At 54.1% G+C, this 11,130-nt stretch overlaps 1 protein-coding gene across 1 annotated transcript in view; it reads right to left on the bottom strand.

Moving 5' to 3' along the window:
- Positions 1 to 8,138, bottom strand: part of GMEB2 (glucocorticoid modulatory element binding protein 2) — a gene marked incomplete at both ends in the record, with an annotated part of 8,874 nt that extends 736 nt beyond the window's left edge. Inside the window, 7 exon segments of the mRNA XM_009702909.1 lie at positions 1 to 91; positions 602 to 739; positions 1,415 to 1,486; positions 3,120 to 3,277; positions 5,517 to 5,620; positions 7,071 to 7,198; positions 8,041 to 8,138. The exon segment at positions 1 to 91 is cut by the window's left edge and continues 26 nt beyond it. Of these exon segments, the coding sequence (XP_009701211.1) occupies positions 1 to 91; positions 602 to 739; positions 1,415 to 1,486; positions 3,120 to 3,277; positions 5,517 to 5,620; positions 7,071 to 7,198; positions 8,041 to 8,138 (789 nt within the window).
- Between the last annotated feature and the right edge of the window lie 2,992 nt (positions 8,139 to 11,130).

The raw sequence follows: 11,130 nt of genomic DNA, 5'->3' as shown, positions 1-11,130 counted from the left end.
CGATCCATCTGACACTTGTGGCTGGCCAGGACCTTCTTGACCAGATCCAGCATACCGAAGTTCTGGACTACGTTGTTGAGTAAAACAGCATCTTAAAAACAAGACACAGATCCTTGAGGAAAGCAAAATTCCCTACGCAAAGTATTTACGGCTCAGTAACAAGCCATACGACAGCAAACACATTCAGCCGAGACGGCCAAAATCTGCGGGAGTGTAAGGCAAGAGGCTGGGGAAGAGGAGAAGACAGGAGAAGTCAGGAGAAAGTGCAAGAGGTCTCTACCATGTAAACAGGTAGAGAGGAGTGATAAGAAGCCTGCTGGCCCAGGAGATGGTTGTTGCATCATTATTTGATGGCCTAAATTCCACCTCAGTTCCCGAGCCAAGCGTTCCTCCAGACCCAGGGCCAGCAAATTAGAAAACCGAAGCCACCTAAAGAAGCCAAGCCCAGCTGAGAGCCCGCCTGGGGCGCAGCCAGAAGTGAGATTTAGTTATGAAGAACTATGCCCCCATAGTGCCATTCGGATATCCCCAAGGAGGAAAAAAAAAACCTCCCTGGCCCTGCTCCTGAGATGCCTTTGAGCGCCCGCGCCCAGGTCCTTACCCCCGAGCTGCAGCGGGGGATCCTGCGCTCGCTGCTGCAAGCCCGTCATGGTCTCCACTAGCTCCTGGTGGAACTCGTGGATTACTTCTTCCAGGAGGCCTGTGTCCTTCAGGCCTCGCCAGAAAGCAAAGGTGTCGTCTGGGGAAAGAGAATGCAAGGGAGAACCTCAAAATCCTCGGAGGGAGTTTCAATGGGGATCTGCTCTGGGCTCCCCTTCCAGCCCCTACACGGGTGAAGCCCTGCCAGGCTGTAGGTGCAGGGCGATGGGGCAAAGCCCTGCCGGAGCACGGACCCCAAGGAGGGGCAGCTGGAAAAGGACCTGTTTTCTCCATCCTCTGTCACACACAAACAGGCCACTGATGCTACAGAAAAGCTCGTTTTCTCCTCCAGCTCAGGATTCAAATGAGACCGAGGGGTGAAGTGACCAAGGCTCCTTTGGGAGCTGGATCTCCTGGGAGCAGCCAGACCCCATCCCGCCTGGCTGCCACATCTGTCCCCTCAGCTCAGAGTACACCAGAGGAGCAAGAATGATTTTAGGATCCCTCTGATTTTTTCCTTTCCCCCCCCTCCTAGAGCCACACCAGGCATTTGGCCTATGCTTTGACATCTTAGCGCTAAGAGTTTCGTCCCAAGATGACGCTGCAGTCAGACTACACACAGGCAGGATACAGTGCACCACTACACGCCGGGTGGAGGCTCGAACAGGGCTGCTCCAGCAAGAGGGGTCCTGTTCCTTATCCCTGCTGTTTCCCTCTTTTTTTTTTTCCCCCCTGCCCCTGCTGCGCCCCAGCCCGCTGGGCCCCAAAGCCGTACCTCCAATGCTGGTGCTCCAGTCGCTGGCATCCTCACACGTTTCTATGGTAATGGTAGCCGGGGAACCGTTCACTGCAACCAATAGCAAAAAAAAAAAGAAAAAAAAAACCCAAGTCCTGATTTTTCTCTGTATTTTTCACAGGCTGTTTCGGAGGGATGCCTTCCTGCGACTTCTCCTTTTTATTGCATAGGATCACTCATTTAAAGGCAGCTCTCAGAGCTGAACAGAAAGGCCCAAGCAGACGGTGAAGCTGCATGCCGTTGCTGTGCCAGCAGTACTTATTTTTCCACACGAGTGCAATACCCCAGGGATTACTTCTGCAACCCCTGCACAAGAACACACGCCCAAGAGCAGCACTTCCCTCCTGTTCCCCCCTGCATACACACTACTACTGCTTAGAGCAAAAATCCAACAGATTTAGAGTCTGATTTTTTTAGCAATCCTTTTTTGCCCAGCTGACAGTTTGCAGGACTGGGATGTCTGGAGGGTTTCTAAAGCCTCGAAGGGGAGAGCATCCCCCCACTGCGCAGGGATGCAGGGGGGCTCCCTCCCTCCCTCCAGCTCTGCCAGATCTCAGCAGCTTTGTTACCACAGAGCCCGGGGAACCGGCGTCATTCCAGCCGCACACAGGAGCGGGATGAATGGGAATCTGGCCAGAGACCCGCGGTGCTGTGCGAAGCGTTTGTAATGCTCAGCCGCTGCCATTAAATCCAATTACTCTGCAGCCTTCGGGGCTCTGGTTATTCCAGCACAGCCCAGCAGCACGGGAAGCGTCTCCCCGTTAGCGAGCTGATGTCCACGTTTAACGGGAGGGCTTGGGACAGGCTGCACCAGGCATGCTTCCCCACCACAACACCGGGCCGTGGTGCCGAAGGCGCGCGGCAGGGCCGGGCAAGGGGCTCACCCCCTCCTTGCTCTGCTCCCACCGACCCCATCGGGAGCTCGGGGTGCGGGGCTCCTGGGGGGCTGTTCTTAACTCTCAGAAGCAAAAGGAGTTAGGAAATACAGAAGTACTTAGAGATCAGAAAGCCTGTAATTACAGGTCAAATTAAGTTTAGGGCTACAGCTATGTAGCTGCAACATCATTTTAAATCCATTTTTATGAACTAAATACATGAGTGCAGATTAAAAGAAAAATCTTTTGTATCCCTTAGTTGTCTTTCATCAGACAAAACCACTAATAATTCAGCCAGGGAGCCTTAAATGAAACCTCCTAAATTATTCCAGAAGAAGTCAGGTTAGAGCTGGGAGGAGGAGGGACTGGCTCCTACCCCGGCACCCTGCGCAGCAGAAGCCGAGCTGATCCCTGCGTCCCGGGACGAGCCCTGCGGACACAGTGCCCAACCGCAGCGGAGACAGAAGGGAACTTCATCGAGCAACAACTACTGCTTTCTTACAGATTAACTGCAGTCTTCTGCTTCAGCTACACAGTTTGGGGTAAGGCAGGAGGCCAGCTCTTCAGGTCATGCAGTGTTACAGAGCAACTAGGTGAGTTATTGCATCTCTGCCGAGATGCTCTAACAGCAACTCTGCCTAGCTCTGCTACGGGGAATCCTGCAACAGAGCAGGGAGAGAAAGCAGAGGATAAAACAACCCACAAAGCCAAAAAGAGAGGCGACCGTCAGGGACATCGGTTAAGGGGCATTCGTTGTGCTTTAATGCTTCAAAGCCCCTCTTCAGAGTGCGAGGAATGGCTGGACGTACCATCCGCAGAAGCGGGAGTGAGAGGGATGTACTCCGTCGATGTCTGGCTGGTCAAGGACACCCTGGCTCCAGTCAGGTCGATTTTGGTGCTCCGGCAGGTGTTGGAACAGACCTTTGTGTGCTGGTAGAAATCCAGCTCTCCCGAGTCCATGATCTTCCTGAAAGACAGGGAACAAGCACAGGGACGGGCACGTCAGCAGGAGCAGGGAGCCCCGAGACGCAGCTCCTGGCAGCCTTCACCCCCAAACTTCTCCAAGTCCCAGATGAAAAGCAAAAGCCAGGAGAGCAGGCAGGGGCAACAAGGCAAGGGACTTCCCTTGACAAGTCCCCCTGTATCCTGACCTTAGAGGCACCATTAATTAAGGGTTACTTAAAATGGCATCTGCAGCCTGCTCCGTACCGGCCACACACACAAATCCACCAACCATGCAATACTCCAGTGGTGGCAAAGCCTTTCAGGAGGCTGGGACGGGCAGAAAAAAGCCCATTGTGCCGCAGGTGCAGTAAAGGACTGGAGCAGATTTGGTTTCTGACCACCTCCTTGCTGCATCCCACATCCTCCTGCGGGATGGAAGAGGGGGAGCGGGACTTCATCCCTCTGAAAAGGTTCCTCTCCAAGTCCAACCCAGGGAGGATGAATTTCCTTAGTCCAAGAAAGAAAGTCCTTTTCTTCGCCACTGGAGCACTCAACTTGGGCTGAAAGGCTCAAGAGACACGTGGGCTTTTCCTAAGAGTATATCCCTGTAAAACTAAACCTACCTTGAGAAGCAGCAGGACAAACCACACTGCTCTCAGCAGACCTTCCGCTGGCTAGAAGCCTTCAGGGAAAACGTATGGTTTAGAGCCCAAACACTGCCAGTCCCGAAACATCAGCAAACTGGGGAGAGCTTTCCCCGTCACCCTGGGCCATGCTCCTATGCAGCAGTTTTATCCCTGCCCTGTGATGCTGAACAGGGTCCTCCTCCCTGGGATCTCCCGACCTGCTCTGGGGACATCCCCTGCCTTTGTACGAGCACCACACACCCACACCAAGCGTGCCCACACGTCCGTGGGGATCCCCACGGCTGAGGCAGAGCCACCCCGTCCTGCTCCTCTCCCACCTCCTTACAGCAGGGCAACACTTGGCCTCCAAACAAGCTGGTTTCAGAGCTGGTCCCACCTCTCTGAACAGGCTCTTCTGCACTGGGGTCTGTAATTTTAAGTAGGAACCCATACTGGGGCTGATGAACTCCTGGTTCGGGGAGGGAGGAAGGAGAAGAGAAGGTCCCAGTCTGGTCCCACCAGCACCTTCCCCCCGTGCACGCCTGCAGCCTCCAGCAGCGGATTCGGCTGAAACCTCAGTTCAGGGCGAGACAGCAGGAAGTCTCTTCCTTCCCTTTTTGACTCTACAGCTCAAGAAGAGATGAGGCATAACGCTATTTATAAACTAAAATAAGGCCTCTCAGCTTAAGCAAGGGAAGTTGCAACATTGGCCTATGTGATCGTCCCAGTCTGAGCACGTTTGGTCTCCAAAGCATCCTCAGGCTTTGCTGGCCAACAACCACCTGAGCTCCCCAAGATCAGCTCACGTGGGCTGCTGGGCTTGCCTTCACACATTCCTCTTGAAGTTTTTTTTCCTTGAAAGACCTGCCTTGCCAAAGCATAAGCCTATTATGCAAAATCCATGAGGAGCAAAAGCTGCTTAGAAGGAATATGGGAGATGCCTGCATTGAAGCAGAAGAGTACAGGCAAAGGCAATGTCACCCTGTGAAAAGAATACAAAACCACTGACAATTCCTGGGGAAAGAGGTGATGCTTTTTTATCCTGCCTACGGGCAGAGACAGACTTTAATTAAATCACAGTCTCAGGCTGGCATTCAAGAAGACCATAGAAGAACTAAATTACTGTAGTTAAAACTAGAGAAGAGAAATGCTTGCATAAGTAAGCTTTAAATAAGTCCTTGGCAAAAAAAAAAAAAAAAAAAAAAGAAAAAAAAAGAGCGTGATGTAAAGCAGACAGGCTGCAGTGGGAGCGCTGGTTGATGACCAGACTGACGTCCATTTGGTAGGTCACACTGAGAACCCGCAGACAGCACGGCCCGACCACCCGTGGCCGTTAAAATTTTCAATGACCTTATGCCAGCTGGGAACTCGGTGCGGTTCAAGTCCCCAAAAGACTGGGTAAATAGTTCTTGCCTCAAATTATTCCCTAGGTACAAGGATAAAGCAAAGCCATAGGACATGCCACATTTGGGGCCAGGCTGTTATTAAGACCAGGCTGTTACCAAGACAAAAGTTCAGCACACATTTGCTCTCTCAGCAGCAACACAACCATGCCAAGGGCTCTGTTCCACCCCACCGTTACCCCCAGAAAGAAATCTCCGCTGCTGCTCTGCGGATACAAATGAAGAGACTAACCGGAGCATGATCCCGTTCATCCGGATCGCCCGCTTCCAATCCTTCAGGGTCGACTTGCCCGCCAAGTGGACAAACTCCTTGGGACTAATTAGGTGATCATCAAACTGCAAAAGGCAGAAGTGCAACATTGGTGTGACGAGCCATAAAAATAACGAAAGCGTGCCCTGCGAGCGCGATTCAGCAGCGGAGCCAGGCTGCCTGGATGGCATTTCCCGGTGCCCGGCAGCGGAGCGCAGCCGCATCGCAGCCCCAATGCGCTGTTTAAAATAACACCACGAGAACAGATGGCTGACACACGCTTCCCCACCTTGGAGACTTTGATCGAGTTAAAAACGTAAAGGCAAATATTGCCTCCCCAGCTGCCCAAGGCCACGGGTTTGGGGGGGGTGTGCGGCACAGAGGAGTTTGCTGAAAGCCCAGCCCAGGCAGGACGGCCAGGAAACCCCCCGTAGCTTGTGCAAAGTATCCTTAACAGCAGTGTGCAGCTCAGGCTGCCACGAACGAGCGGACTCACAACGAAAGCCGGGCTGCCGTCGGTGACGTTTGGGTCCAGGGACATGCTGCGCCCCGCACAAGCCAGGGAAGGAGAAGCCCATTCGGTCTTTGACCTCCTGCTACCGGGTCCAGCCATCGATACCAGTGAAACCTCTGGCCTCTCTCACAGGACACACCCATTCTGCCAAAAACCAGCTGGGGGGAGCTGGCAGGCACCATATCCGCAGCCAGCTCTTCCCCCTTTTACTGCCCTACACACCCAGCTCTGCCTGAACCCATGAGCTGACCTAAAACCAACGTACAGAGTCAGGCGGTCCTCTAAAGAGCTGCTTTACAGCCCACCTCAGAAAGGATTTCCCAAGTCCAGGCCTCCTCTTTTGAATGCCCACGTTGACCAACAGAGCTCACTCAGCATTACCGCATGAGAAACTGCTGCTCCGAACAAGTACACGGGCTTCGGTGCAAAGCGAGGACAGATTTTAGCCAGCAGCACTATCTGCAGCAGTACCTGTCCTCTGCCTCGGGGATGGCAAAGACCACGTCTCCTATGAAGGGCAAGGATCATCCTTTGGAAAGCCTTCTTGCAACAGAGCCCAGAGGAGACCCTCCCGCAGCAGGGTATCCTTTAGTCCACGCGCAAATGCCAGCGATGGCTTAGGACAACTGCATCATTCATGGTATATTCCTGGATTCATGCAGATTTTAACCATGAGTTATCCAGGACACAGTAGAAGCTCTTCAGGAGGTCCCCTACCAATAAATTTCTCAACAAATGCTCAACTTTCAAACTGAGCAGACACTGGAAGTGCCCAAATTTCTCAAACTCTCCAATAATGCACTTAAACTGCGGCAGCATCTCTCCACCCAAGACTGCTCACCTAGGCCAAGACGACAAATATCAGCTACCACAGTACCAAGAAAATTTCCTCCTTGCCCACCATGATGTGGTTCTGATGCAAAGCAGCTTACCAAAGCTCACCAAAACCAGGACAAGCCAGGTGTGCCTCCAACGTGGGCATGGGAAGGCATGAGTCCAGCACTGGGGCCCCTTATTCTCACCTGCACACACTTCACGTTGATCCCGGGGCACACAAACTTTCTCCAGATGAGGTTGGCTTTGCTGTCCCCGCAGGTGATGGGGTAGACAATCTCTGCGTCCAAACTGTCCTCATCTTCAGCCATCTTCACTTCTCACAGGGAGCAGAGGAAGGGACAGATCAAAAAGAAACATGAGTCACAGCCCCCAGCTGGCTGCCCCAAGGCACACATGCAGGGATAAAGCGGTTTTAAAGCTCAGGATTGGAAAAAAAAGAAAAAGAAGTAGATGATGCATGGTGGGGCGTGCTGGGGTTTGTGGCCACCGCTTACTTGCGCTTTGTTACTAAAGCATCCAAACACCCACATCTCTTAGGGGAAACAGCCCAGGCAGATCTATACCGATCTGGCTGCAGCCAACGCATAAAATCTGAGAAGGCAGTGGTCAGGGCTGAAAAAATTCAATTCTTGATAAAAATTAAAGGATTTGTGTTGTTGGGGTAATTATAAAATTGGTTTTAGAGTAAAACTGGTTTTAAGTCAACTCCAGCCCAGCTGGTCACAGTCTTTGCTCGCTAAATTCACTTTTACTTGTAACCAAAGCCAGCGAGTTTGCTGCAAAACTGACATCCCCATGGCAAGCTGCAAGGGCAGGAGCCAGCGATGGCCGGACACAGGGCCTCATCCTGCTCCAGGAGAGGGCAGCAGCAGCCCGGCCAGCAGCTCCCAGCCCTCTTCCCGTCCCCCAGCCCCCGCAGCCCTCCGGGCTCCCCTGGATGCTGGGGAAAGCATCCCCTGTACCCCCGGGGAGAGCATCCCCGGTACCCTGGGAGAGCATCCCCAGTGCCCTGGGAGAGCATCCCCAGGGCCAGCTGACAGCCCCGCACAGCAGCAGCCGGACCCTCTCGGCCAGCACCAGCGCAGGATTGTGCCACATTGGGGTGGCAGAGCTGGCACAGCTCAACCGAGGGGCTACGGCAGGGGCTGAACCTACCTAGGACCGCTTCCTTCAGGTGCGTGGAGGCTGTGAAGGCAGCAGCAGCCGCAGCAGCTGAATTTTCGGTCTCCAGCGTGTCTTCGTTTATGTCACCGCTGGTAAGAGAGTCGGAGAGGCAGAATTAAGCCACGGGGACGTGCCACCCCCACACCCGATGCCCCATGGAGACATTGCTTCAAAAGTCACTCGGACTGCTTTTTCCCACAAGAGCTAAAAGTCGGCTCTGGTTTCGAGAGGCTCAGCTCCATTTTTCCGTATGGAGATGAAGGGCCTCGCAGCGGGCGCGCAGCCCCACTGGCTCTGCCCCCCCTCCCTTGGCATCCCAGCCCGTGCTGGGGAGCTGGCGTGGAGGGATGCTGTCAGCATGGCCCCTCAGAAGTCACTGCCAGCCTCTGGCAGCTTTGCCGGAGAAGATTTCCCCAGGAAAAACATGTGTGAAACACGCTGCTGCTGTCTGGGCGATGGACTGGCTGAATCCCCCGGTACGCGGGATGCTCCAAGGAGCAGGACCTCAAGCAGCCACAAACACGCTATAAAGGAGTTCAACAAACCGTAACGGCGGATCCGTGAGCAGAGAGAATATAACCTGAGCTACAGACCCTCGTGATCCCATCTCCGAGTCCCTTACAACTCAACATGCCCATCGTACTAACTAATGGCTGGCTATCCGACGGCTTCCGTCCTCCCCACCCCTGGAGATGTCCAGCTTCTCTTGGTGCTTTGCCGATGGAGACACAGGGCTGGTCCTGCACAGCACCACACCCTCACCAGTCACCCGTTCCGGCTCTCGCTGTGGCGTACAGAGCCCCAAGTCTCTCTAACGAGCTTCGGTGCCCGCTCAGATGGGAAAGGCATTGAGGGCTCTGAGCTGGGACACGCTCCTCATCCCCTCGGCCGGGGGAGAAGCCTGCGCGGGTACCCTTATGGATCCAACCTGTGCATCACGGCCAGCTCTCAGCACAGACCGTTCCAAATGGGTTTTAAGATGGGTGTTTAGTTTTGTCATTGAAGATGTCTAATTACTGTAGCAAGCTTGTCCTGCAGGAGTGGGGGGGGGAAACAGTTAACTTCTCACATCCTTCAGCATATAAACTTCCTAAGGAAGACTGTAAGGAGAAAACAAACCTGAAATCCACCCCGGTTTGGTACCATGGATGAATTAAAAGAATGGTCCTAGTGACTCACTGGCAACCAGGTTTCCCATCCGCGGTGCCATGGGGACAAGCAAATTCAAGAGCAACTGTTTTTTCCATCCTGGCCTCCTAACACACAGCTCTGGGGTGAAATTGCAGCTTCAAAGCATCCCTCCCCATGTCAGCTGCGGGGCAGGGCCCTGGTGGGGAGCAGCACGGAGATAAGGGACCCGGCGTGGGTGGCAGCTCAGCCTCCCTGGGTGAGTAACTCGGGAGATGCTGCTTCCGAGAAGCCAGAGCTGAAGCAGCCCCAGCTGTGGAAGAAAGGCACCGCGGGACGACACGCTGCCCCTGCAGCCGCAGCGACCAACCACCCAGACCCCCGGGAGGGAAAGGTGATGGGTAGCGCAAAGGGACTCGGAAAGGTAAGCCAGGAGCTCACGCATTTGCACATAGGTGAACATTACAGAAATGGCAGTTTGACACGAGAAACACGGAAGAATTGTAACCTGGTTTTTCTTCATCAGTTCGCTACTTCGTTCTTGCATTTCTCCAGATGCATTCGGTCAGAAGCCAGCAACACCACTTCAGCGGGGCACCGGGGCCGCAGGAGGCAGCAGCCACCTCCGATGTGCAGAGCCCAGCGCTCCGCAGCCCTGACTGATCTCCCTCCGCCTGCCACCAGATCAGAAACCTCCACCGACTTATCTAGAGGGAACACCCCAGCAGAAAGTCAGCACCTGAAGCAGGCCTTCCTCCAGGACTTCACTGCATTCGCACCACTCCAAAAACTGACCACAAGGCATAACTGGATTGGGAGAAATAACCCAGCCCACATCTTAAACCCCATCCTCCAGAGAAAAAACCAAACATCCCAACTTCAACAGCTTGTCTGAAAAATTCAAGCAGCTAAAGTCTGTGTCTGCCATGGAGATGTAACGGCAGGGGGGGAAGAGAAAACCACCACAAAAGGTGAGTTTCTCCTCGCTGCTTCCCCCATCCCATTCCGGAGGAGCAGACTGAGGCAGATGCAGGAGCAGGAGAAAACTCCACCACCTTCCAAGCCCCAGCGGTGCAGCCCACTAGGCTGGCCCTGCCTTCGTCGGACGCCAGGACAAAGCCGGCGGAGCATAGCCCTCATCTTTCTCCCCGGGAGGATCCATAAACCAGGTGAGAGGAAGAGAAGAAAATGCGTGCTGGCAAAACAGCGGGCTCATGTCTCCTTTCTCCTCCGCTCCTGGGAACTTGAGAGAGAAAAAAGTCTCCACCAGAAACCTGCGCTGGGGATGCTGATCAGAAATAGAAGCACCTCCTCAGAGCATCGAGTACAGATCCCTTCCCATCGCAGACGAAAAAGAAAAGCTTCTTGCTGATTATTACTATTTTCCCATTTCCCTCTGCCTTTTCCAGCCAATCTTAAAAACACAGGAACTGATTAAGCTCTTAACCATTGGTTGTGTAATTTTATTTTTTTTTTAAAATACCAAAGCCATACCCAAAGGAGCACTAGAAAAAGGCATCAACCCCCAAGCTGAGTTTGGTTTCCAAGCGCCACATAAGAGAAGTTGCAAGCCCACTTCCCGTGTGAGCGGTGACCGGGACGAAGCCGAGGACCCTTCCGCCCCCCCTCCCTACGCCAGCTGGGGCCGCACAGGGAGAACAGAGGGAGAGGGAGCCAGCGCCGCTACCCCATCTGCCCGGGAGGAGCGGAGTCCGGCAGAGGCAACCGTCCAAGGCTACGGAGAGACCACGGGTGGCTCGCGTGGCCACCCACCACCAGCCCCACAGCCCTGCTCGGCGAGGGCAGTCAAGAGTGGGGCAGGTTTTGCTCCGTGAGATCCACATCCTTCCCACCGACCCGCCGCCGTCCCGGAGCACGGGGGAGCGAGGAGACTGCCCACCAGCCCTTCCCCAGAGAGCTGCGCGGAAAACTCTCAGGGAATTCTCTTAATGC

The sequence above is a fragment of the Cariama cristata genome, unplaced genomic scaffold, assembly GCF_000690535.1.
Source record: "Cariama cristata isolate BGI_N322 unplaced genomic scaffold, ASM69053v1 scaffold10536, whole genome shotgun sequence".
In the NCBI taxonomy this organism is placed as follows: domain Eukaryota; kingdom Metazoa; phylum Chordata; class Aves; order Cariamiformes; family Cariamidae; genus Cariama; species Cariama cristata.
Note: the sequence above shows the minus strand (reverse complement) of the source record. Positions and strands in the feature narration are given on the sequence as shown.